Source organism: Lemur catta, chromosome 13 (assembly GCF_020740605.2).
Source record: "Lemur catta isolate mLemCat1 chromosome 13, mLemCat1.pri, whole genome shotgun sequence".
In the NCBI taxonomy this organism is placed as follows: domain Eukaryota; kingdom Metazoa; phylum Chordata; class Mammalia; order Primates; family Lemuridae; genus Lemur; species Lemur catta.
Window position 1 is genome coordinate 63746111 of NC_059140.1, and position 25746 is coordinate 63771856.

The 25746-nt window shown below is 45.6% G+C and overlaps 1 protein-coding gene across 1 annotated transcript in view; it reads right to left on the bottom strand.

The window, feature by feature from the left end:
- Window positions 1–4287: 4287 nt before the first annotated feature.
- FAM124A (family with sequence similarity 124 member A) overlaps window positions 4288–25746 on the bottom strand; it is a 48576-nt gene continuing 27117 nt past the window's right edge. The window contains exons 3-4 of the mRNA XM_045566734.1: window positions 24992–25725; window positions 4288–5434 (exon numbers count right to left, since the gene is read on the bottom strand). Of these exons, the coding sequence (XP_045422690.1) occupies window positions 4643–5434; window positions 24992–25725 (1526 nt within the window). The 3' untranslated portion in view covers window positions 4288–4642. The remainder of the gene's footprint in view (window positions 5435–24991; window positions 25726–25746) is intronic.

Genomic DNA, 25746 nt, shown 5'->3' on the forward strand with positions numbered 1-25746 from the left:
CCACCTTTAGCCAGGCAATTTGGCCTGACAGCGCCTCTGTCCAGCCGGCCATTTCTTGGGCTATGCCACACACATTCGGAAAGGCTCCAATCCAAACTGCTCTGGGATTAGTTCTAGGAACTGGGCAAAGCTGACCTAAGGAAGCCAAAGTGGCTTCTTTCAGATGCTCAGCTGATAAGATCAATACTTCAGATGTTTCAAATGGGTGGGACCACGTCCAGCTGGACCGAGTAGTCTGGGCTGCGAAGCAGTTCCAGTTTTCCACGCTGCCCCAGACAACCGGAGGTGAGACCGTGTCACAGATTGCTCAGGGAGGGTGTCACAGGGACATGGGAGGGGCCTTTTCACCTTCACCAAATGTGGCTTCTGTCTGAAATGAATACCTCACTCCTAATAGTGGGCGCGTCACTAGAGCCCAGTTATCACCACCTCTAACACAGAAATTGTTAAAAAGACCCAGGTGTGCCAACATCACCATTCATGTTTGCCGTCATTATTCATTCAGAGAAATTGTATCATTTAAAGCTGTTTTGCAAATAGACTTCTATGCCCAAGAATAGAAAAAAGCCTTCAGTAAAAGTTGAAAGAACGTACTTATTAATATTATCTTTAAATTCAGGTTCTTAACCCCTTGGTGAATCCATTTGTTATGATAATTGAGAAAAAGTGTTTCCATTGAGAATCTACTTTATGCATATTATTTTCTCAAGCCTCTGTAGTACCTGATCAATTGTATTTCCAGAGAATTGAAGACAAGTGTAACCCTACAAATGATGAGGCGGCATTAATGTTCAGACTGGGCACCTGGGGCAGGTGGCCTGGGCAGGGCAGGAGAAGGTATTCGGTGATTCCTACTGCTCTCCTGAAATTCGGACCCAGGGATCTCTGCCGGACCTGCTCATTGATATTGTCTGGAGGGTGTGGAGAGGGAGAAGCTTTCCAGTTGGTTTTATTTGCCCCTAAAAGTCTCTTGCAGTAATTCTGAGTCCATTCAGGTGCCTCTTAGCCGATGGATCGGAGAATTCATTCACTGCAGAAAGTAGGAAGATACCTGCATTGCTCCTGATTTACTTGGGGTTGAAGAGGGTTGGAGCTTAAGGGTTGTCCCAACCCAAGTAAACATCTGGTCTCACCCGGGAATGCACTGGATGGTGCAGTTCAACACACTCCGCTGTGACTGTCCCCTTGCCTTTGGGGACAGGGGCTCAAGGAGCAGCCAATACAAAAACCCAATTTGTTTGAACACACCCCCAACTGTCACAAAAATCTCTGCGGTTGGCTCACTGTGCGCCCCCATCAGTCCCTCTCATGCTTGTTTTAACCAATCGAGGTGACCCAAGATGATTTCTATAGAACTTGATATGACAGTTGGGGACAGATGGAGAAACATTTGCTTTTTAAAGCAGACACTTGATAGTGTTCAGTGCAGGCCAAGGTGGGCCGGTGAGCAGGAATTTGGGGGGGGGTTCTTACTTGGAACAGAGGCAAATAAGGGATGGGATATAACTAGACCAGGGCACTTACTAACACAGCCCTGGGAAACGCTAACGGGAAGGCAAGACCCGGGACTCCGTTAAGTGACCAAAACTAGAGCTCAAATCGATTTCTTACATCACAGAGCCTAATCTAGGAGAGAAATAATTTATGAGATGACCTCAGTAGGTTTGTGATTGGAAAGTTTATGAGCACGGCAGTGTGCCAGCCTCTGTCACAGGATGGTACTCCAGCAGGGTCAGGACCCACTGGGGAGTGCGAGGAGCCGGCCTGGATGGGGAGCGAGTGGCGGGCCAGGCATGGAAGGGAAGGCCTTGGTACATGCCCTCCTGTGACTCCTCCTCCAGGGAGTGACGGCACAGGAGCACCGGACTGTGGTCTGCAGTGGGCTTCCCTGCCCTTCTCCCGTCATTTGATAGCGTCATTTTGCATTTCTTGCTTTCCAGTGGCATCTCTGATATCCTGGGGGGGGTGTCACTCAGTTTGGTGGACTGGGCTGTGATGAGGGTGAGTCACTGAGATAGGGCAGGACCAGGGCCCATGGGAGCTGGGCGCTACAGCAATCCCGGGGGCACCCGCGTACACTGAAATAAGGGCGGTGATTCAGGATGAAGCCAGAGGGAGCCATACCTTGGCCGTCGGTCCACTCGTTTGTGCCTCATTGACTTTTGCTACCGCTGGGCTTGCGCCCTGTGCACTGGAGGTTGCGTCCTCACCTCTGAATTATTTTCTCCTTCTCTCTAACGTCAGCATCTTGCTTTTCATCATCAGCTATTGACTCTGAGTCACATTTATGGGCAGGAGGTGGCGTGCTAGTGGCTTTCTAGAAATCAGCTCTGCAGAAAGAAGCCCCTTGCTGCTCTGGGACCTGTAGTTCTGTCGTCATTGGTTTGATCCATGGATCCCATTTTCTTGGCATGACACACCACAGGAGCAGTGGGCTGCAGACTTAGATTTTGTGTTGTTGACTGTGGCTGGGATCTTGAATCAGCCTCGGGCAGCAGTCTAGCCCAGGGGCTGGCAAACTATGACCCCTGGGCCAATGCTGGCCCACCAGCTGTTCATGTAAATAAAGTTTTATTGGAACTCAGCCACTCCCACTCATTTACATTTTACCAACAGCTGCTCTCATGCTGCAATGGCAGAGTTGAGTAGCTGCAACAAAGACTGTATGACTGGCAAAGCCTAAAATATTTCTCTAGCCTTTTCCAGAAAGAGTTTGTTTACTCCTGGTCCAGAATTAGAAGAGACTATATTTTTAATTATTTAAATTGAAGCAAATATTACAAATCTTTTTTTTTTTTTTTTGAGACAGTCTTGCTCTGTTGCTGAGGCTAGAATGCCATGGTGGCAGCCTAGTTCACAGCAACCTTAAATTCCTGGGCTCAAGCAATCCTCCTGCCTCAGCCTCCTGAGTAGCAGGGACTATAGGAACATGCCACCACGCCTGGCTAATTTTTTTTTTTCTTTCTATTTTTTAGTGAATACAGGGTCTTGCTCTTGCTCAGGCTGGTCTCGAACCCTTGACCTCAAGCAATCCTCCTGCCTTGGCCTCTCAGAGTGCTAGGATTACAGACATGAGCCACCATGCCTGGCCCTGAATATTACAATTCTGAGTCCTGGGCGGGAAGTCTAGGATGTGTGGGGCAGGACTTAAGGCTCTCGTTACAAGGATGGCAAAGACTTGAGGCTTTAGATTAAGGCTGCTGATTGGTAACAGCTGCCTGGAGGGCCGTTGTTGGAAAGGATTCTAAGGCTGGGCTGGTGTGGGCACCTCCAGAGAGATGAACAGTGTGCCATGATTAATTTAGGCAAAGAGCACCAGACTGGGAATGAGCGAGGCAAACCCGTGCTCTTCTTCCCCAAAGATAAACAGTATCTGGGGACAGCTTGACATGGCCCCCCATGCCAGCACTTGGCACTGCCGAGGTTGGAGTTGTAAACATACCCTTACTGGGGTGGCAGGGAGGCGAGATTCAAATACCATTCACGTTGTGACAGAGGCAGACAACAGGAAAAGCCAAGGTCATCAGGCTCCAGCTTTAATTAAAGTTCCCAGTGCAGCCATGTAAGGCTAGCAGGGCACTAGTGTTTGTTCCGGAGAGCTTTTCCTATAAAGTTTTCTGTTTGGGGGAGGGAGGCATTTATTAATCTGTGCAATCAAAATGCCAGCAAAATGGTTGCAATTATTTTAAAATGAAAAACATACGATGTATGACCATGCATGTTCACTGCAGAAAGCAGTATCCAATGTGGCTCCTGTCATATATATATATTATCTATCTCCCTTAGATTGTGGTTTTTAAAGTTGAATAAGCTTAAGACATCCTACTCATTATGTCCAGTAGCCTATAATTCTGTAACTCCAGCAAACGACTCTTCCTCAATGATCCAAATAAATTCAGGTAGCGGAGTGGTCTCCTAGAGCCCCTCACCCGTTCCAGCGAATGTTGACAAGAGGTATGTAAATCTAGTTTTTGGAACTCAAGTTACATTTAAAATACACCAAGAGTCCGTTACTCATGCTAAATCCTTAAAAAGCACAGTAGCCACTTTTGTGTACATCCAGATGTTTCAGATGTCGCATGGTTTCAAAGCGAGGAATTACCCATAGTCTCATATGTGTTTACAGCTGCCTTATCAAGCTGACTTTTTCTACTGTAAGCAGAACTTAACAATCCTCAGGGTCACCGGTGGCTGGCAGTGTAAATACGGATGAAGAATGCAGTGAGGTGTGCTTAGGTTACTGTGCACGCTCTCTCATACAATCACTTGGTATCTCTCCCACAGTCAACATTTTGGCCTTGTTTTTCCTTCACACCATGAAAAATTGCCAAATAGGCTCTGGCTGACTAGGTTTTCTTTTCATTTCAAGTAATTATATGAAGCATTTACATTGTATAAGCCCACTAAACCATATCTCAAATGCTGAATACTCAAAAAATATATTTTATAACTTAAGTTTGTTGAGAATTTATTTGCACAAAAATGCCGGTATTTTCCCACTGGTTCCTAGAAACACACCCCATCTCAGCTAAGACTGGGTGGTAGGCAAATGTGTTAACGATCCTCGTGAAACAGGTAATTAGGAACACTGGTGTGTCTGGTCTGAGTTTGTGAGTTTGGAGAAGAGGAGCAGAAAGGGTGTTCAGATGTAGAATTCCTCCATGTCATTGTCCCCAGGACCAGCCGACCCAGGGGCTAGTGGCATGTCTCTGCCAGTCCGCTCCACCTTGGGAGCATCAGAAGGGGGCTGCCGGGAGGAGGTGCTGGGAGATGGAGGGGCAGCACCAGCTGTCGCCGAGGAGCTGGAAGACCCTTTGGTGGAGAAAGGGAGGGAAGGCCAGGAGGCGTCTGCGGTCACCCCGCTGACTGCGGGCAGTGGTCCCTCTCTGGAATCCTTGTGTGCGGTCCAGCGGCTGCTGCATCTTTCGGAGGGGAGGGGTGTTTCCACTGTGCTGCAGAACCTACTGGGGGCAGAATATGCAGAGACCACAGACAGGTCTGAGGAGGACAGCCGCAGGCCCGTGTCTACATCTGTCTCTTGGGCCCCCTCTAAGTCATCTATGGAGAGGAGGTGGCCATGCCTCCGCTCCGCTGCCCTGTGCCCTGGGGCACCTGTGTTTGAAAACCACTGCGGTTCAGCTGCGGAGGCTGGGGAGGGGCCTCCCGTGGGCAAACAGAACAAGGACTTGCTTCTCTGGAAAGACCAAGGGGGGCTGGGGATGCTACTGGCTCGTCCGGCAAATTCCTGCTGGTGCCCAGGAGGCAGGCCTGTCCCGCCTGGCCCCGGGTGTGGACTGTGGAGCGGGGGCTGGTGGCTGCTGCCAGACGTCCGGCTCGCTGCAGTGGCGCACGGCGAAGGAATGGAATGAGGTCTCTTCCCGGAGCAGTGGTGCGCTCTGCCGGGTTTGGGAACCTTCTTGTGCACCCTTTGTGCCTGTGGGGGAGAGGCAGACCACATTAGTGCAGGGTGGGGAGTCACTGTTTAATGCATCAGAAGACACGGTTTCCAATTATTGGAAGCTTCCAGCAATGTCACAGCAATAAAGCATTACCAGAAATTTCTCCAAACTCTAGAGACAGAGGTAGTAGAGCTTTGAGGGGCACCAGACAGACGTCCCAGTCTGAGGAGTCACCCCGGGACTGGGAGGAGAGTCAGGTCCTCATCACAATTTAAGAGTAACACTTCCTAGAGTACACATGTCCGTGGCGCTCAAAAAATCAGCAAGAAGAGTAAGGGCCTGGCTGGGCATTATAACGGAGACAAAAACCACCATGCAATGCAGAAAGGATGCTTGAAGGGTGTACATTTCCCTCCAAGTGGAATATCACCAGGTGCCCACCTGGTAGATGCTGTTCAGAAATGTTACTGATGGGAGGATGGAAGCAATCAAGACAGAATATGCGCAATTTTAGATCAGATCCACATGGCACTTGGCTCCAGGCATGCGTGATTGCCAGGACACAATCCTAGGGTGGCCCGTGGTTCCAGGCGGTGAACCTCCCCTGGGTGAGGGGCTATCAGGAGATTAGCACTTATTTACTTGCTGCTGGGAATTACTGATCCTCTGTGTATTTCAGTAACCGTGTACAGGAAAGGCAGCTGCTGCCTACAGACTGTGCCTGCGGGTGCCCTGCAGGGCTGAGATGAGCAGTTCCTCGCTGTCACACCTCACTCCTTCCCCCTGGGCCACACACCAGACCTCCCACCCCAGTGCAGCTCACCAGGAGCCTGTTTCTGTCGCATGCCACTGGGGACCTCTCTTCCACTGCATGTTTCCACCTGAGTCTGCTCCTGGTCTGTGTCCAAGCCTACAGGCCAACCTTACGATGCAAAGCCTCAGTTAAGTAATGGGTTTGGGGACAGTAGCTTGATATAGCATAGGATCATGATTTACGAACCCCTGAAATAAGAAAAGGTTTCCGACTGGGATTTATTACAAGGGATATTCCCTGGCAGCCAGCAGGCTATGACACACTGGCCTTGCCTTAGACAGCAAACACCCTGGTCCCCTGGTTAAACAGGAACCTGGTCCTCTCGCAGCCACGTAGGAGGTTTAGCTCAATGTGATGTGTGCATATCATGTACCTCTCACAGGTAAAGGAGGGGAAACTACAATGAGAAAGAGTCAGTCTTTGACCACAGGAAACTTACATTTCATTGAAAGGTAGGAGACAAAAAGAAATAACTGAGACCAGAGAATGTGATGACAGGCACAATAAAGGACACTGAGGGACAGACCATGCCCATCCAGCAGGGCAAAGGGGTCTTCAGTGGAGGTGGCCTCACTGTGAGTCTTTGAGGATGGGCAGCTGTCTCCCAGGGGATGGCCTGGGTGGGGACGGGGTATGTTGGGGAGAGAGGCTGGGTGTCGGCAGGCAGGCAAAGGGCATGCAGTTTGGTTTGGTTAGAGCCTAGACATGAAAAGCAGTGATGGAAGGTCAAGTCCTAGGGCCATATTGGTCAAGCAGACCTTGACCACCTGGGTAAGAAACCCACATACTCATTATCCTTCTGCTGGGGTCATAGTCTCAATTGTTTCTTCTCTATGACATTCCTGTCATTGATTTCGAAGATCTTTATTTGCCCAATTCCAGAAGTCTCTTAATCCTATGGACAGTCTAATTGGCTCATTTTTTCACCTGACAATAACTGAAGATCTTTTAAACAGAGCTTCTCAACTGGTGTGTTTAGCCTTTGGATGGGTTATTAAAGGTGTGTGGATACTGACTCCTTCACAAGCAGCCTCTTGTACTACATATCAATATATATTATCATTGTCATTTTCCATGTGTTCTTTGATGGGAAAAAGGTCTAGAGGGCCAGGCGTAGTTAATTTTGATAAGACGTGGTCTTAAGCTCCCAAGAATTAACCATACAACATTCAAGGTTAATAAAGCGAGGCATGATTCAAGCCTGTGTGGGGCATGCTGGGGCACAAAGGAGGGAGTGGCCCACGTCACAGGGGGCGAGGCAGCAGGGGCGAAGGGAAGAAAAGATTGCCTTGGGAAGTCATTCTCCAACAAAATCTTGGCTGAAGAGGTGTTTGCCTGAAGGAGGGCAGTGGGCAGAGTATAGGGAGGGCACTTGGGCACTGGAGCGGCCTGAGCAGAGGCTGGAGGTTTGTACCAGAGCAACACGGGGCCCAGAGACAGCAGAGGAGTCATGTCACAGCGGGTCCTGGTCACAGGCACATACAAGGCACCTGCTCTTCAAAACCTGGGAGCTTTATGGCAAGGTGGCCGCATGGACAGATTTGCAGCAGCAGGGTCAAAAAGAACAGACTGGATGGAGGGACCCTTGGAGGCAGGAAGAACGTTTAGAAGATACCACAGTGGTCTTTCACTTCTACTTAGGACTCTACAGGACAAATGAGCCACATGTTCACGTGCGTTTCTTCTCAATCATCGATTTAGATATTCAGGATTTGCTATGAATTCTCTGCCCGGCATTCCTGACCCTCCCCCTTCAGTCCTTAGCCTCTACATTCTCTGTGTGTGGTTTTTGGTTTTTCGTTTGTTCCAGTGACTTGCTGATCCTATTTTCTCCCTTCAGACTTTGCAAGACATGTTGAAATTCCCAGGAGCTAAAGGAAAACGGCAGCAGGTAAGACTTCTGACAGCCTGAGTTACGGATCCTCAAAGAACGCGATGCAAAGGGCTTGTTAGGCAGTAACTGGGCAAGCTGTGGTTCTGCAACTCACACTGCACAAGGCCATTCTCATCGTGCAACTTCAGTCTGGAGCAGCTCCACATTTTACAGGCTTGGGGGCCTAGCTGACTACTGGGTAGGATGGGTTTGAGCAGAGATGGCTCCTCCTGGAGGATGACACACTCACCCTGGCCTGCTGCTGTGTGTGCTACTATCCCCTGGACTCTCAACCCAGCCCCGGGACTCTGTACTGTTCTGCTGCTGCCCGGCAAGGCTGTGCACCTGGCACGTCACCCCTTTGAGGAGGGGTAAGGAGCAGCCACAGAAGGCCCAGGTGTGCCTGGGGCTGTCGCAGCTGGCTGGCTGCTGGAGAGACAAACTGATTTTCTCAATCATTGAGTTTGGCTGAATAAGAGAGAAAACAAATCAGGAGGCTGTTTAGAGAAGGAAGTCCTTGGGTATGGAGGCTGCTTCCAGCGGGACAATGTTTATTAATTAAAATCTCTATCTTATTTTTCCCAAAGACCAATTCCCCTGGGTGCCCTAATGTCACTTTCTTTCTTGGTAAGTATGCACCACCTTGTAAATTCCATCTTATTTGAGAACATGCTCTTGGTGAGAACTTCTGCAGTCTGAATCTGCATGAAAAAGGAAGCCTCTTCGGGTACTGCTTTATGAGCAGCAAAAGGTCAAGGTTCCCATGCAAGGAATTGCTAGGGGACATCTGAATCTTCTCAGTGTCGGGAATAGGGCAGAATTAAATTTGGCTCAAAAACAGGCACAACTGACAGAGGATGAACACTCTGTGGTTTTGCAGAGATTTGCATCACTGTGCTTGTTTAATAGAAACCTACCTGTATGCAGTCTTATTTTTACCACGAGATGAAGGCAGGAGTCCAGGCAAACCCAACATTCTGCCGCTTTGAAGAGAGGTGGCACCTGGTCTTTTTCACTGCAGGGTGCCCATGTGCACAGTGGGTGCCTGCTGGGTGGGCGGCATTCTAGGCTGGCCCAGCACTGTCAATGACAGCAGGAATCCCAGGGCGGCAGCAGGAGGGGGGGTGACGGAGCCTCCACAGCTGGCTCCCGAGTTAGGCCAGTGGCTGATGTGCACACGGGATCCGCCTGCCTGGACAGACCCGATGGTATTCTCTGGCTCTGCACAGGGGCGGAGGGATCGGCTTCTAAAGTGGGGTCTTGTCTGACTTAAAGACAGCTCGCAAATGCAAATGATGGAGCTTTTTTATGTGCAGTTCCGCTGGTGGTGGCTCTGTCTGTGGCCTCTCTTGTACACCTGGCTGCTTGACTAGGAACACTACAGGCTGAGCATGAGACACTGCAGATGTTTCAAGAGTGGTGGATCTTCCACCAGGATCTCTTCCCTGGTGGATCTTTCCAGAGTGAAACAAGAACCTGTGTCCTCCTCTCATGGAAGCCTCCCACCCGCCCCCACCACCCTCGCTTTCAGTTCTTGGGAACTGCCTTTCTGAGCTGCTCCAAGGACAGCAGCGATGTACTGTGGAATTTGTTTTCTTTCTTTTTCTTTGAAGCAGTGCAGGCTAGCTGCCGCTCTGGAATCCAGAAGCTCCCTTCTTTCCTATTTAAGGAACTTTCTCTAAAGAACAGAATAGCATCACATAAATTAACCTGCTTAAGGCAACCAGCCAGGGACATCTGGTTATGTCCCTGAAGTCACCAAAAAATTGGAATTCAGTAAATTGACCCATGAGTTTTTCCTGCAACTTTTTTTTTTTTTTTGAGGCAGTCTCGCTCTGTTGCCCGGGCTAGAGTGCCGTGGCGTCAACCTAGCTCACAGCAACCTCAAACTCCTGGGCTCAAGCGATCCTTCTGCCTCAGCCTCCCGAGTAGCTGGGACTACAGGCATATGCCATCATGCCCAGCTAATTTTTTCTATATAGATTTTTAGCTGTCCATATAATTTCTTTCTATTTTTAGTAGAGTCAGGGTCTCACTCTTGCTCAGGCTGGTCTTGAACTCCTGACCTCCAGCAATCCTCCCGCCTCGGCCTCCCAGAGTGCTAGGATTACAGGCATGAGCCACCATGCCTGGCCTTTCCTACAACTTTAAGCATAGGCAATTTCCAGTTAGGGAAGTGAAGGGGTCTGGGGAGGACCGTGGAGCCAAAGCATCTTTTTCAAGGATCTGGGTGTCAAGAAGCTCATTCCCTCCCTGGCACGTGGACAGAATCTTTTCTTCTTCAGTTGCTAATAAAGGTGACCCTGCCCCTCTCCCAGTACCCTGGCACTAAAAAAAATTGGGGGCCATCTCGAGAAAATTGGACAATGGGTTCACACAAGAAATCAGAGTTTTGCTCTAAATAAAAACACCGTATTTTGCTTCTCCTTTCACTCTCCTCTGGGTGGTTTGCATATACTCACTAAGGATACTGCCCACGGGCAAAGCCTGTGTTGCCTTTTTTGAATGGTCAGCAGAGAGGGAGGGAGAGGATTCAGAGGAAAAGGGCAAAGTTCACTCTAAAAGCGGACAAAGCCTGTGCGTATTTTGCAAAATCAGTGAGATTTTTAGGTAGGAAGTGTGAAAGTTGTCAGAGATGCGAGGCTGTCTCGGAGAGTGGTTTATGCACTATCATTTGTCCATCTTCCTTTACCTATGCCATTAAGGTAGTATAAGACTTTCCAGAAAATCATCAGTTACAGCAACGTACCAATTCCATCCTTCATAGAATGGCAGGCGGTATAATTCAGGGTAAGTCAAAGTGCTTATTCTCCAGAATTGGGCAAATGGCTGCAGCAGGATAATCGTGGCCCCTGCCTGGCTTCCTGCCAAGAGTTGTTCAGCCTCCCTAGCTTTACCCCAGGCACCTCTCAGAGATCTTCCTAAGATCCAAACCTGAACATGCGCCTTGGCAAAACCCCACTCCTTAGCAAACTCTACAAGACTCTGCCCACCCCTTCAGCCTTGTGTCTGTCTAGAATCCTAACTCGTGGACTCTGGCCTTCGGAGCTACCATTGTTCCCAAACACCCAGGTATGTCTGTATCTCTATGACTTCTCGTGGTGCTCCCAGTGTCTGTGTGCTAGAGAACACCTGCCCAGCTTTGCAGACATAATTAAAGGTGATGCTGAGGTGCATGGGAGGGTGGTTTAAGTAGATCTTAGGTGAAGCCTTATCTGGCCACCTCCCCTCTTTTGGTGAACAACATGCACTCGTTTCTCTTGGGTATATTCCCAGGAGTGTAAATGCCGGACACAGGGTGAGCATGTTTTTAGCTTCAATATAATAGATACTGTCAGTTTTCCAATTGACTGTACCAATATATAATTCTGCCACAAATGTATAAGTATTCCAGTTGCTCCACATCCTTACCAACATTTGGTATTGTCATTCTTTTTAATTTTGGCCATTTTGGTGGGTAACAGTACTTCATAATGGGATTAATTTGCATATTTCTCTGATGACTGATGATATTGAGCATCTTTTTCTGTGCTTACTGGCCATCTGGCCAGCCTCTTTTGAGAAGTGCCTGCTCTTTATACATATTGTGGACTCAACTCCTCTCTTGGACATATACATTGCAAAAATATCGTCCAGTCTGGGGACTGCCTTTTTATTCTCTTCTTATGTCTTTTGATTAACAGAAGTTTTTTTTTTAATAGTCATTTATCTTTTATTTTTTTCTTTTAAGGCTAGTACTTATTGTACTCTGTTTTAAGAACTCTTTGCTTCCCCATGTAGTAGCCATTCTGAACCAGGGTTTGAAGGACAGTAGAAAAGAGCCTGGATCCCTGAGGACTGTGGACTGCCACACACAGGAGAGAGAAATAAGTGTCTAGCTCTATTAGGCCACTGTTATTTAAGTCCCTGTCATTCTCAGTTGAACATGAGCTTACAAATCACCTCAACAAATAAGTAAGAGACATTTTGGAGAAATGTCCATTTATATAGAGAGAGGAATTGGGTTAATTGTAAAATCTTCACTTAGTGCTGCCAGGCTTTAGGGGCTGAGTTGATTAACCTTTGAGCCTGCAATTATGTGCATTTAAGCAAATATTCATACTTGCATATAACAGGCATGGAATATATTCCTGCTGAATGAATAAAGGAAAAAATAAATACATGTGAGATAAAAGTATGTACCTTCTAAAATCACTTATTGCCAAGGGAATTTTAAGGTGCTTATACATGTGTAAATATATACAGATACTATACATCATAAATACCAACAGATATTATTTGGTTTTAGTAGAAGAAAAGTTACAAGGATTCTAATATTTTGGGGAAAGCAATAGCAATATCCAATGACAAAAATAAATTTTTCAAGTCAAGGAATACCTGAGTGGGGGAGCCCTCAGGGACCAGCTTTGTTTAATATGAGTATCTCTAGTCCAAAAATCCGAAATCCTCCAAAATATGAAACTTTTTTTTGAGCACTGAAATGACACTCAAAGGAAATGCTCATTGGGGAATTTCAGATTTTGGATTTTTGATGCTCAACCTGTAAGTATAATGCAAATATTCCAAAATCCAAAAAAATCTGGAATCTGAAACATTTCTGGTCCCAAGCATTTCAGATAAAGGATACACAACCTGTATGAGCAGCAGCTCTTGGGAAAATGTGGCAAGTAACACAGGAGATACTAAATAGAAAACAACTAAGCCCTTAGAAGTGCTAGGAAAAAAACTAGGCTATTGATCGGATATATATTAGCTATCCATTTAAGGAGGAACAACAGAGAAAATCAAAGTGATATTTAAGGACTGGGGGCTGAAGCCGACACATCTAACAACACCATCTGTAAAACTGAAAAAATATCACGACCAGATGCAAGGCTTTCTCTTTGTATATGTTCTGCTTCTTCCCCTGAATATTTATTTTTCAGTATGATTTGTGAATTACCCTGCCCATTGGCTATAAAACACAGGAGTAAAAGGAACTGATTTTTATATTAACAAAGGATCATCAGAATTTCATTAAGTATCATTGATTTTAAGAAATTTCAAAAGAGATATATCCCTTGACATTGTTAAGTGACTAAAAGTAGCTGACTGAAATGATTAATAACAACTTAGGTAAAAATTCCTATTCTTACTTTATTTATTTGAACAACAGTCAAGAAACTGGGTATTTGGGGTTTGAATTACCCAGATAATTTCTTCAATTTTTCATTTTAGCTTTCTATTGCACTGAGGATATAATGCTAGCTTGTGGGGATTAACTAACATTAGCTAATTACTATATTCTTAGCCCAAAGGGTTATTCATTTAAGTTTAAAAAAATTATACACACATAGATATTTGGGAGCCTGATTGGAATCTTAGAGATTCAGTTTAACCCTGGGTTTCTCTAGCTCAGCACAATCGACATTTTAGTCTGGACAGTTCTCTGTTGTGGAGAGCTGGCCTGTGAGGATGTTTAGCAGCAACTCTGTCCTCTGCCCACTAGATATCAGCAGCACCCTCCACACCTCTCAACTGTGACAACCAAAAGCGCCTCCACACACTGGCAAATGTTCCTGGGTGAAGGAGACGTACAAAATGCCCCCAAATGACCACTGCTGACATTTTGCATTACGGAAACATAATGCTCTTGCACAAACTTGGGGGGGCAAAGTTCTACGGGAATGCCTCCCCGTCATTTTTTAAATTTAATTTTAATAAACTGATACATAAACAGTTTTAGGAAAAAAGTAGTTCTACAAAGCTCATAATAATGAGAGGGGAAAAAAGGTTCCATCCTTACCCCACAGTCTTATTTCTTAGGGCAGTGCTGTCTGTACACCTCTGTGCAATGACGGAAAGGTTCAGTGTTTGCACTGTCCACTATAGCTGCCACTAGCCTGTCAGTTCTCCCCAGAGGGGACTTCCTGAATCTCCTGGCTGGGCAGGTGTTACAAACCAGGCAGCCAGTCAGAGAGAAGGCTGGGCTGGTGGGATCCCGGTGATCCCGGAAGTGCAACACAGAACTGCACTTCTTCCTCCCGAGCTCAGTACGGCCCTCTCACCCTCGGCGGGGCTTGCTGTCCTCAGGTCTAGGTCTGCTGGCCCACCTGTCCAGAGAGTAAGCTTCAGTCTCCTGATGGAATGAGGAAGAGGTAGCTCATCCGGGGGTTCACTGCTTTGTGTGTGCGTGCCTATGTATTCCAATAAAACTTTATTTACAAAACTAGGTGGTGGGCCAGATTTGACCTGTGATCTTTGTTGTCTCCTGTCAACTGCTTTTTATACAAACTTTTAAACCAATTTTCTAGTGTCACCACTCCCTTCCCCAGGCATGACACTGTGCACGCACTCTGCCTGTCTCCCACTTAGCTGGGCCAACCCCTCCTGTCTCCCTCTTAGCTGGGCCATCCCCTCCTGCCCCTTCCTCAGAGTCTTTAATATCAGGCCTGGAGCATTGAGTCTTAGCCATTCAGTGGCTCAGAGTGATAAAGACAGTGAGGATAGAAGGGAGCATGGTTTGGGACCCTTGGTCTTGTAGGGAGCAGATGGGATGTGTTCTCCCAAAGCCAACCTCCTGACCTCATGTGCCCCCAACTGCCTCATGAAGAGGTGGGGTGGAAGGAGGTCAGGTTCTGCTGAGCTGGGCCACCCTGCACTCCTTGAAGAGGGAAGTGGCTGGTCCACTGCAGTTGGAGTTGTCTGAACTTCCAGTGTGGGACACTCATCGCTGTTATTGTTTCCTGGCCTAGACAACAATATAATTCAGGGATAAATGGGCACCCATCAGCACCGTCTGACATAAATAAAAATGAATTATCAAAACACAAAGGCAGCACTATTGCAAGGCTGAGCAAGCCGACCATATCAGAAAAGGATCCTAAACTGAAGTGACACCAATGAGTTAGGTCTACTAAACATCTGCAAAGTCCTCCTCTGGACTTGGTGATGTTAGATCACTGCCCAGCCCACCGCTGGTCATCACAGTCCCCTTCCAACTACTCTCAGCTTTGGCCACCTATCATCAGGATCAGTGAACACAAGCATTTGCCAGAAAAGACACTTAGCAGGGTCTGCAAGACTGGGATGGTCATGCAAATATGCCAAGCGGAACAGAAGGGAGGGCAGAATTTATTGTATCACGTAGGCCAGTACTCTGCAGTCCTGGTCACACATAAGAATCACCTGGGAAGCTTTAAAAAAAAAACCCATTCCAGAGCAATTGAAACAGAATCTCTGGGGGGTGCCAGGCATCAACTGACAAGGTCCCCGGGTGACCTGAGTTAATGTGCAGCCAGACCAGGGACCCCTGCTTTAGGCCAACTTTCTGACTTTCCTTTACACCCAGCCAGCTTTGTTTTTCTCATTCTGGGGTTCATCCCTATTTTTATGGCTACTGAAATGATGATGTTCTGAATGACTATATACTGTGTACTTTTATGATTATATACTCTTCAAAATTTAAAAAACTCTCTTTCTTACTCTCTGTGAAGTAAACTCTTGCAACCTTCCAGCTCCAAAAATCTGTGATTCTGGAAAGCTGTGAAAAATGAGACCCAGAAAATTGTGCCTTGTATAATGTGCACCAGGAAATCTACTGGGAGCAGTAACGGCAGCATGTAGGAATATTCTTTTCTGTTTGTCTTACCCCTTCCACTATGTTAATTCGTTTGGCAGTCACTTTTTTCCTCCCTCTTTTATACAATTATCTTGGCTAAAGGATACTGAACTTGTCCTCTCAATTAACCTCTGTCTGGAAAATGATATGGATAATGGAAATTCCCGGAGAATGAGTTTCCACTGCCACATTCCCCTCTCAACAACTTTTTTTACTTTGTTCTTATCTGCAAATCTGTTTTAATAACAAAACTTGCTTTTTAGCCTTGAATTCTCATCAGTCAACCATTTCTATGGCTCACATTAGTTTGCTCTTGCAATATTACCCGTTAACTCACTTAAAACAGAGAACTGTTGAATATATTTGTAATGCTTAGGCCAGAAACACAAGGCTGCTTACATCAGAAGAGATCAACTCACTGCTCACAGAACAAAGACCCAGGCTGAACAAAAGCTCCATCCAGCCTTCCCCGCACACAGGGACGTCACTGCCATTGTGGATTCTAAAGAGTAAAGATAGACCTAATCTTTTTCATAATGCTGCCTGACTGGGGGAAAGAGCTGATTGTTGAGATTAGCCTTGTAATGACAATGCCTCTACTTAGCAAACAGAATTTAGGACAGCACCTTCCAGTGTCATGGGTTAAGAAGCAGGAACATGTCAGAACTCACTGTGGCTGTTATCTGCAAAGCAGCAGTCCTCATTGTCCTTAGGTGCTCTCCTGGCCAGAGTTCTATGTGGGCTTTATTGAGTGGTAAAAAGTAAAAACATTAAATACAAAAAACTCCCATCCTTGAAGTACTTACTATTGAAGACACAGACGCAGAAACAGAAGGATCTAAAGACAGGACAACTTGATAGATGTTCAGAGACTATGTCAATTAATTAAGCATCTTCACCAAAGACAAGATGGGATGCAAGTGTGTTATAAAGAGTAAGTTAGCAAGTTTGAATTTTCAGATATGGCAAGTACCTTACATGTGGTCAGTCAGCTGGCCATTTGCCTGAAGAAGAACCTGTCACTTTAACTTGCTGGGGACATCATGGCTGGAGGATGCATCTGGGTCTGGGGTCTCTGATTTGGGTTGGGCCCAGCCTGGAGTTGCAGAGGACCTTCAAGGGGATGGGCCAGATCCCTATTTCCATGGGATCTGGGAAAGCCTAGATTAAAATAGAACTTTTCCAGGAATACCACAGGTGAGAATGTGCCCCTAGAAAAGCCTCCCTGATCCTAAACTTACCCAGTTCAGTAGCTGGGTCCTGGGACCAGCCCCAGCTATATCTGGACTAGTCCTGGCTGGGATTAAACTAACCTTTCATTACTCAGGGCAGGGGGTCTACATAATCGGATAAAATTTTGAGATACCAATGTAGGTTTTCTGATCTGCTTTTGTACACGAAGAAATCCAAAAGCTACTTTTAAAAATTAACGTTCAATTAAAGTTACCAACTTCAAGCCTAATTTTCCCTTAAACTTATTGCTGAGTTCAACTCAAAATTCTTATTATTCTGTTAATAAATCTAGCAAATGTTAACAATTATTTTTATTTTCATTTTTTAGAGACAGGGTCTTGCTCTGTCACCTAGGCTGGAGTGCAGTGGTGTGATCATAGCTCACTGCAGCCTTAAACTCCTGGGGCTCAAGAGATCCTCCTGCCTCAGCCTCCCAAGTAGTCAGGACTACAGATGTGCACCACCATGCCTGGCTAATTTTTTTATTTTTATGGAAACTGGGTCTATGTTGCCCAGGCTGGTCTCAAATTCTTGACCTCAAGTGATCCTCCTGCCTTGGCCTCTCAAAGTGTTGGGATTACAGGTGTGAGCCACCGTGCCTGGACTAACAATTATTTTTAAAAGGGTTTTTGTAGTTTAGTTAATTTCCCTTAACATCTTAAATTGCACTTATACATTTAATGCATTGATTTTCTTTTTAAGTAGTTCAGTGGTCTAGTCAATAAACAAAACCTTTAAAGTACTTAACTCTTGTCAATCTAATCAATTAAACATATAGCATAGTAAATATTAAATTATCCTAAATGTTTCAATGTTATAAACTTGCTAAAACTTTACTCTCATATCCCTCAACTTAAAAGTACACATCTAAATCAATTCTAAACTACATTTTAAATTGGAATCACAAGGTTGACCTCTTGTTCTAATAGGTCAGATCCTCTAAAACACAACAAATTCTTAAAATACCAAATGTGAACAAACTGTTTTTGAATCTAACATAAAAATGTTAATATAATTCTAAATTTTTCTGGGATTAAATAAGTGCCCACTAAGGAGATAATTATGTCATTCCAAAGAGTTTGGGGCTGCTTTTCTAGCTGACTGAGTCACAGAGACAGTGATTTTGGCCAGGGGGTGTCCCAAAAAGGAGGCACAAGTAGGGTCCTTTTATGGCTGCTGTAACAGGGATTCCAGAACTTGCAAGGGTTGTTCACACTGCCCACCTCCCTGGACTTCAATCATTACCTAATTCCTCTCTACCGACAGATTTCTGCAGCCCCACTCAGATTGTGGCTAATTTCCATCACTGCTTCATAGGCTCTGCATGTCTCTTCCGTTTCCCTTAAGATACGTACATTCTACTCGGTTGGATTCTACATCTCTCTCGAGGCTTTGCCGCCTCCCGGATGACAATCCAGGGATGCCTGGGTTAATGGAAGAGAGAAGCCAGTTGTACCTGGAAGGCCCAGCTATTACAAGTGTCCCACTAGAATGAGGTGCTAAGGGGGGAACCCCAAACCAGCTGGGCAACTAAGGAGGGAAGCAGGTTTAGGAAAGAAAGAAGCCAAAGCTGCTCATAACGCAGCTCTCCAAATCGTTAGGCTTCAAGGGATCTTGGAAAGCAATTTCCTTTACTTGGCTCTGGGCCCTATCGCATGGCCCAGCTTCACATGGCTGGGATTCAGGCACCCAGAGGGAGACCACCTTTTCTTTCCCAATGCCAGTTCCCAATGCCAACATGACATCCCGTGCACAGCCTGGGCACATCGACCACAGCTAGGAAGGCAGGACTGGGCTATTCTGTGTGGATGGGGAAAGGCTCTCAACAAAGGGGAACTAGAAAGGGAATACCTCAGTTAGCCACAATATTCAGTGACCAGTGCTGAATGTGAGCAGAAGGGCACCGCTTACACTCAGAACCCTGCTTAAATGCTTCCGTTGTAGCTGTTTCTGTTAAACAGCTGAATTACATTTCTCATTTATTAATACATTGTTTGAATGTCTTTTGAATCAGAAAAGAACACTTTTCAAAAGAAATCTTATTTACATGAAAGCTGTGTGATAAGAAATCTGTGAAACCCAATTTCTTGGAAACGTACAGGAAATGAACAGAAGGCAAGAGCCTAAGGATGTAGGAGTGACTTTAGCCTTGCAGTTCTGGGCATTTTCTTTGCTTCTCAATTTCAGAAAGTTACTCTTTTCTTTTGAAGTCTTGGGGACAAAAATCTATTTGCGATTTCCTACAATAAATTTTCAGATAAGCACTACATTAGGATCAGACTACGATGACATACATTTTAGAATTTTCAAAATCCTATATACACTTTGCATAATATATTATGCAAAAGCAGAAGAATACATTTGAAAACACATACGGTCATTTCTTCCAAAGGAGGTTTATCTACATGTTTCCAGAAGTTTTAGGCTTGAATTACCAGTGACTCTTAGTATGTATGAGGACAATTATTGCTTGGCTCAAGTAACTAAGAATCCTTAGGCTTTGAAGGTTTAATCAACAGTGTTTTGATAAACAGAATCAGCTTCATATTACAAGTTTTACAAAGCAGGTTGAGTACATTTCCCCCCACAGAGCCTCCTAACATGCTACATAATTTTTATTACATCTATCATTTATCTGCCTCCCCCGGCTAGAATATAATTTCACCAGGGCAGGGACTTTTGTCTGTGTTGTTTACAGATGTATTCTGAGCTCACAGAGCCTGGCGTGAAGCAGGACTCTATAGGTTGACTGCAAGAATGGCTGGTTAAATTTAGGCATCATGTAAATTCCTTATGACCTAAAGATTACAGGTCTGTGTTGATGCCAACAACTGCCATAAGGATTAACTGCAGTAGCAGCTGCTGTGGCAGGACTTTGCTTATGCCCAAGCATCAGTATGAGAATAGGAACACGGGCACACAGGAGGCAGTCCCCCTCTTCCCGAGTAGGTGGCTTTGTCTTCCAGAGTGATAATACTCCAGCTTCCCACCCTTGCCACTTCCATTCTCATTTACAGACATTTTTACAATTGCTATAAACTTGCAGAGTTGTTCTTGGTACATCAGCAGTCTACGTGGCTCACAACGGGCCTCATCACCTATAATAGAATCTAGTCATCAAGTTCTGCCATAAACAAACAACTGCATCTGCGTCCTCAGAGCTTTACTGAGTCCCTAACTGAACTGGCTTTGGGTTGGACAGGCGGATTCCTGGTCACTAATGCACATTAAAAGTACAGCTTTAGGTACCTACTTTAAGAGTAGAGAAACATTTGTCTCATATTTTATCTAGCATATGACAGCTTTTGTATATTCTACATAAAAATCTGGCAATATTTATTCAGTGGGCTCTACAGGTGAAAGACCGCCAAAATTATCCCCTGAAAATGGCTAAAAATATGTTCATGTTTCTCCAATGTATAAAATTTTTCAAATATCCAAAAATGTAGAATAGAACAAGGTGTTAACATCCTTATACCCACTACCTAAATAATTATTTTGTCTTATTTCTAAACTCTACCTATGTACATACATAATCATTTATCTATAAGTATACATATGAGAATATGTATATGTAATAGAATCTTTGTATAGTTTTTTTTTTTTTTTTTTTTGCTGAACCACTTGAAATTAATTTGTGGCACCTTCTAAGAATAATTTATATAAATTCCATGTATGTGACTGAGATGGGCACATGTTCACATATACCAGTCAAGCATCTTGAATTCTTATCTCAGGCAGGTAGGTGCTTTTTTGTAGTCTTAGGAGAGGCCCCTGATGTTGGGAGGCCCTGGGCAGCCACCAAATCCAGTTGATGGTGGAGCCACCTTTGTGCGTTTGAATCCTTACTGGGCCACTGTTAGCTCTGTGGCCTGGGGCAAGTGGCTTGTGGACTCTGATGATGACAATGGCCATGATGATAATGGTAACAGCAGCAAATTCTTAGTGGTTCTTACTGTGTGCCAGGATTTACCATTTGAAATCCTTTCCCTGTATGTTGTTCATTTCATCCCACAACCATCCCGGCCCTGTACTTGGTTGACTTAGCTACGCTGGAGCTGCACTTCCCAGATTCTCCTTCCCTGCAGGACTGGTTAGGGTTGGCATGTGAGGTGGGAGGTTGGAGCTGGGCCGTGGCTGATCTGCTGGCTCACTTTGCAGCACCTCCAGCTCTCAGTGGATCTCTGATTTAGGATTTTTCTGGTCCTGGGCAGGTACGTTTTAGGGCCACGGCAAAGGGTGCCAGCTTCTCCGTGGGTCACCATATCACTGAAGTTGAGGTGGTGAGAAACAGACATGGGTTCACCTTTTCTCCTGACAGCCCAGCTGAGCTGGGGAGGTCTCAGGCCCCGCACCATGTGCAGTCTTCTCTGGCAGCTCCCCCTAATGATGGGAAGGAACCTGCAATGTGAAGATCTTGGAGGAGATCATTCCAGGCAGAGAGAATAGCTGGTGCGAACATCCTGAGGCAGGAATGAGTGTGCTGCATCTGAGGAACAGACAGCAGGCCAATGTGGAAGCAGCGCAGTGAGCAAGGGAGGAGAGAAGTGAGAGATAAATAAAGCCCCACAGGTAAGCAGCAATCAGCTGATTAAAGCCTTAGGGCTTGGTAAGATCTGGAAGGGACTGCAATGGCCATGGGAAGTCCTTGGAGAGTCTTCATCTTGAAAGAAACATGATCTGATGCAACTTTTATGATAATGCACAGAAACACATGCACACAAACGGTCTAGATCTGCAGTGTGCAAGATGAAGGGTAATAAAACAAAGCTAATGTCAATGTTTGCTCTATTCTTTCCATCTACTGTCACCTTCTGCACCTCCTAGTGCTTCACATTACAAACAGCAAGTCTTTCTCTGCTTCCCGAAGAAACAAGTCTCACCCTTGTGCACTGTTGTTGGGAATGTTAAATGGTGCGGCTTTTAGGGAGAACAGTATGGCAGTTCCTCTCCTCAAAAAATTAAATACAACTACTTGAGGAGGTATTTGTACACCCAGGCTCACAGCAGCATTATTCAAGATAGCCGAGAGGTGTACGCAACTCAGGTGTCAACTGATGAACGAATGGCTGAGAAAATTGGATCATATTCATGTAACAGAATATTATGCAGCCTTAAAAGGGAAGGAGGTTCTGCCACATGCTACAATATTTGCCTTCTACTTCAAATCCCTTCTGTATCTAATTGTTTTTTATTAATCTTATTGCATGGTATACATCTTTATTAACCTCCTTACATCTTTTTCTTTTTTAAATGTAAGGTCTGCTTATAGATACAAGATAACATAGTCATATTCCCAATATTTTTTTGACTAGATACTTCTCCTCTTTCCTCCTTCCATATAATACAGAGTAATTAACATGTTCATGTAGGCGAGGGAAGTCCTGGGGCAGGGAGGAAGGGCCTTTCCTCCTGTTTCTGTCTCTGTCCTGTTTTTCACGAAACTCATTAAGCTGTATATTTATGAAATGTACTTTTCTGTATGTGTATAATTTATAGTATTTTTCAATAAAGAGTAAACAAAAACACATAAAGAGGACCTAACTACATTTAAAATCCGATGTCAGTTTGGTTCTATGGGAAGTGGAAAGAGTCATAAAAGTTCTTGACTCCATGAAGCTGTGTAGCATCGAGCAGTGATGCAATTTCCACAGTGCATTTTCCAGAGGGGTCTCGGGCAACTGCTGATGCCAGTAACTCCCCGCCCGCCTCCCTGCCTTTCCTCTCCAATCAGGCAATGCCAAGAAGACAGGTGAGGTAAGTTTCCGGAAGGGGACAGCTTTCTATCCATCTTATCAGATTTTGGTAAAAAACATTTCCAAATTCTTATAAGGGGCTGAGCAGCTTCCAGAAAAAACATCTCAGCTTTTCTCCTCCAGAGGAATTAAAATGGGAGGAGGAGGTCCCTGAAATATGGAATGTTAAGTCAACGGAGCAGGACGAAGAAGTAAAATGCAATCTGTATTTTAAGAAAGCAACTAAAAACTACCCAGCCAAGATTTTCTTCAATGTGTAGCTTCATCCAACTGAACAAAAAAAATTTATCTTAAAAGTTATAGTTGAAAATGGCACTTACGGGAACATATACTGCTAAAGAGAATGTGGATATAAAGACGTGCTCTCAACCGTCCCTCCTCCCATGACTTAACGATCTTAATTTTGCTAAAGACTAAAATATAAATTTTTACATTGTTAAGTGACTTAAGGAGACGTGCAGGTACAGATCTCATACTATCGCAGAAGGCTGCTCTCCGCAGTGATGCAGTTAAACAGGAACCTGTTCAAATGGCTGTTACCAAGAATTCTAGGGGGGCAATTTGTCATTTCTGTCCACATTAATTTAATTCCTCCACATATTACTGTTTTGAACAAAGGCCTGCATTCCTGAGTCCCAAGATACAAATCTTTTTTCTACTTCTTCACACTTTGATGCGCCAACTTCAAAAGCTAGCACCTGTATAGATTTTATAACCATTTAAATGTATGGATCTTCTTTGAAATATTCTTTCTATGGTTCCTTTGAGCAGAGCTCAGGCCAAGCTTTCATACTGTGTTCTTTTACTTATATCACTAGAGGGATCCAGAGGAAAAAAAGTACTCTAATTACTGCAAAAAGGAAGAAGTCGCTTCAGAAACAGTCACATTCATTTTGGTTTTTTAGTATAAACAAAATTCTTTGCATTTCATTAACTTTTACTTGGTGCAACTGTATTATATTTTGCATAAAGAATTGGCAGTCTTCAAACACCAAATTTTTCTCACATTTCGAAAGGGATTATTGAGCAAATGCTAGCAGTTTACTGAATAATAAAGCAACATTACTTTGTTCCTTGTCTGTATAGTTTAAAAGGAAATCTGAAAATTATCTAGTTCTGATAAATAGTAAGTATCTCAAGGTGACCTTTCTGACTTGAGAACTATGGCCTGGTTGCAGTTTGAACCAGTGATCTTACCTGTGCCAAATTCTCATTTTGTTTCCTGATATGTAGATTACAGTTCCAGTGTTTAAAGCCAAAACCAACAAAAATAATGAAACTTTACCTGTGATTCAAGTAACCACAATCCGTACCTCTAATGGCAACATCCCCCAATTTGCTACTGGCTGTGTCTTTTCAGATAGCCAAATGTGAAAACTGAGACACCAGAGGCAGAGGCTTTTTAGAAGAATAAAGCCCTATGTGCCTGGAACGGATTTACCTGTTACTTTAAGACAGCCTGGGTCTGGAGCAGTTGTCAGGTAAGGCCAGGTGTAGGACGTTCTGCAATCTACATGCTGAATTTTGAATTCCAGTGTATAATTAATCATCTCTAATGAGTTTGGGACAATCACCAGAAGGACGAGAGGAAAAAGGGGGCTAGGGATGAAGCCAAGGTGTTCACCGGGGAAGGACTGGGGCAGCCCACTGTGCTTCAAATGTGTTCACTCACCCCTTCCCAAGCTTGGTGAAACGAGCAGCTCTCAAGCATCACTTACTCCTTAAAATGTTCTTGGGGAAGTCATTTTTCAAGTCATCACAGAATTTTAACAACCTACTGCCCAGCAGTAAAGGGTGGAATAGTAGAAGGCAGGGAGGCACCCGAAAGAAGAGAACAGGTATCTTCTCTACTGAATGCCAATATATTATATTTCACAATTCAGGTAGGTGGGTTTTCCTGAAGTTCCTCTGTGGGAGTGAAGAATACATTGGTAAAACTGCCCTGAGCATGCGGGAGCAGATTCAGGAATCTTTAAGAACAAGCTCCCTAGGTTATGAGCTCATGTGAAACCCCCAGGAATCCTGGGTGTCTTGTGGATGGTCAGAGGGTGACAGAGGCACCGGGAAGAATTGGGAACATGTTTGCTTAGGCACGTGGCCCTGACAGCAAAATGGAAAGAACCAATGGGAAGAGGCTTTCATGCCTCGTCTGTTGCTTAGATCCAGTACGGCTACCTTGACTACAGAGGACACGCATCTCTCCTTTATCCAAACTCATCTCTCTGTGATAGGTATGATAGTTTCTGGCAGAATTACCCGGTTTGTTTCTCTGGCCTGAAAACAGACAGGGAGACAGACAGGCAGACGTGCCCATACCTGCAGAAGGATCTTGTTCCCGTCGTGGTCCTCCGTCTGCCAGCGCCCCTCACTGATGGGGCTGCAGGGGTTGGGCAGGAGAGGCACGAGCTCGCCGATGTCCCTTACTCGGAACTCCAGCACGGAGGAGTCGGTGGGGACCGGGCTCTGGTCACAGGGCAGTCTTTTCAGGGAGAACTGGATGTCCACGTCCAGATTAGAGAAAACGGGGAAGATGCAGAAGTCCGTTTTCTTCTGGCTGGGGGTCCGCCGGAGAATCAGCTCGTAGAAGCGCTGGCTGTCGGCGTAGTTGTCGTGGCTGCAGTAGATGGTGAAGCGCACGATCTCCTTGCCGTAGTGCACGGGCCGGATGGCCCACAGCGGGGTCCCGGGGGCCAGCACGAAGAAGTCCTGGCTGCAGGGCAGGTAGGGCAGGAAGCGGCCCTGCACGCGCTCCGTGTGGTGGTGGCGCCAGGGCGGCCGCTGCAGCGTGCGGTGCAGCTGCAGGATCTGCTCCTCGCCGTACTCCTCCTGCAAGAACAGCACCACGGCCAGCGCCGGCTGCGCGCCCTTGGGGGCCTTCCGCCGCCGCCGGCACGCGCGCCTCTCGGACACGCGGAACAGCGGCAGGTCCGGGTGGATCCACGCCAAGACCTTGTCGATGGCCTCCTGCAGGGGTTGGGACTCCCCTGGGTCTGCGATTATGTGGATGCTGACCAGGAATGGGTCCTGCGCCTCTTCCACAGAACGCTCACCTGGGAGCACACAAAAAATGA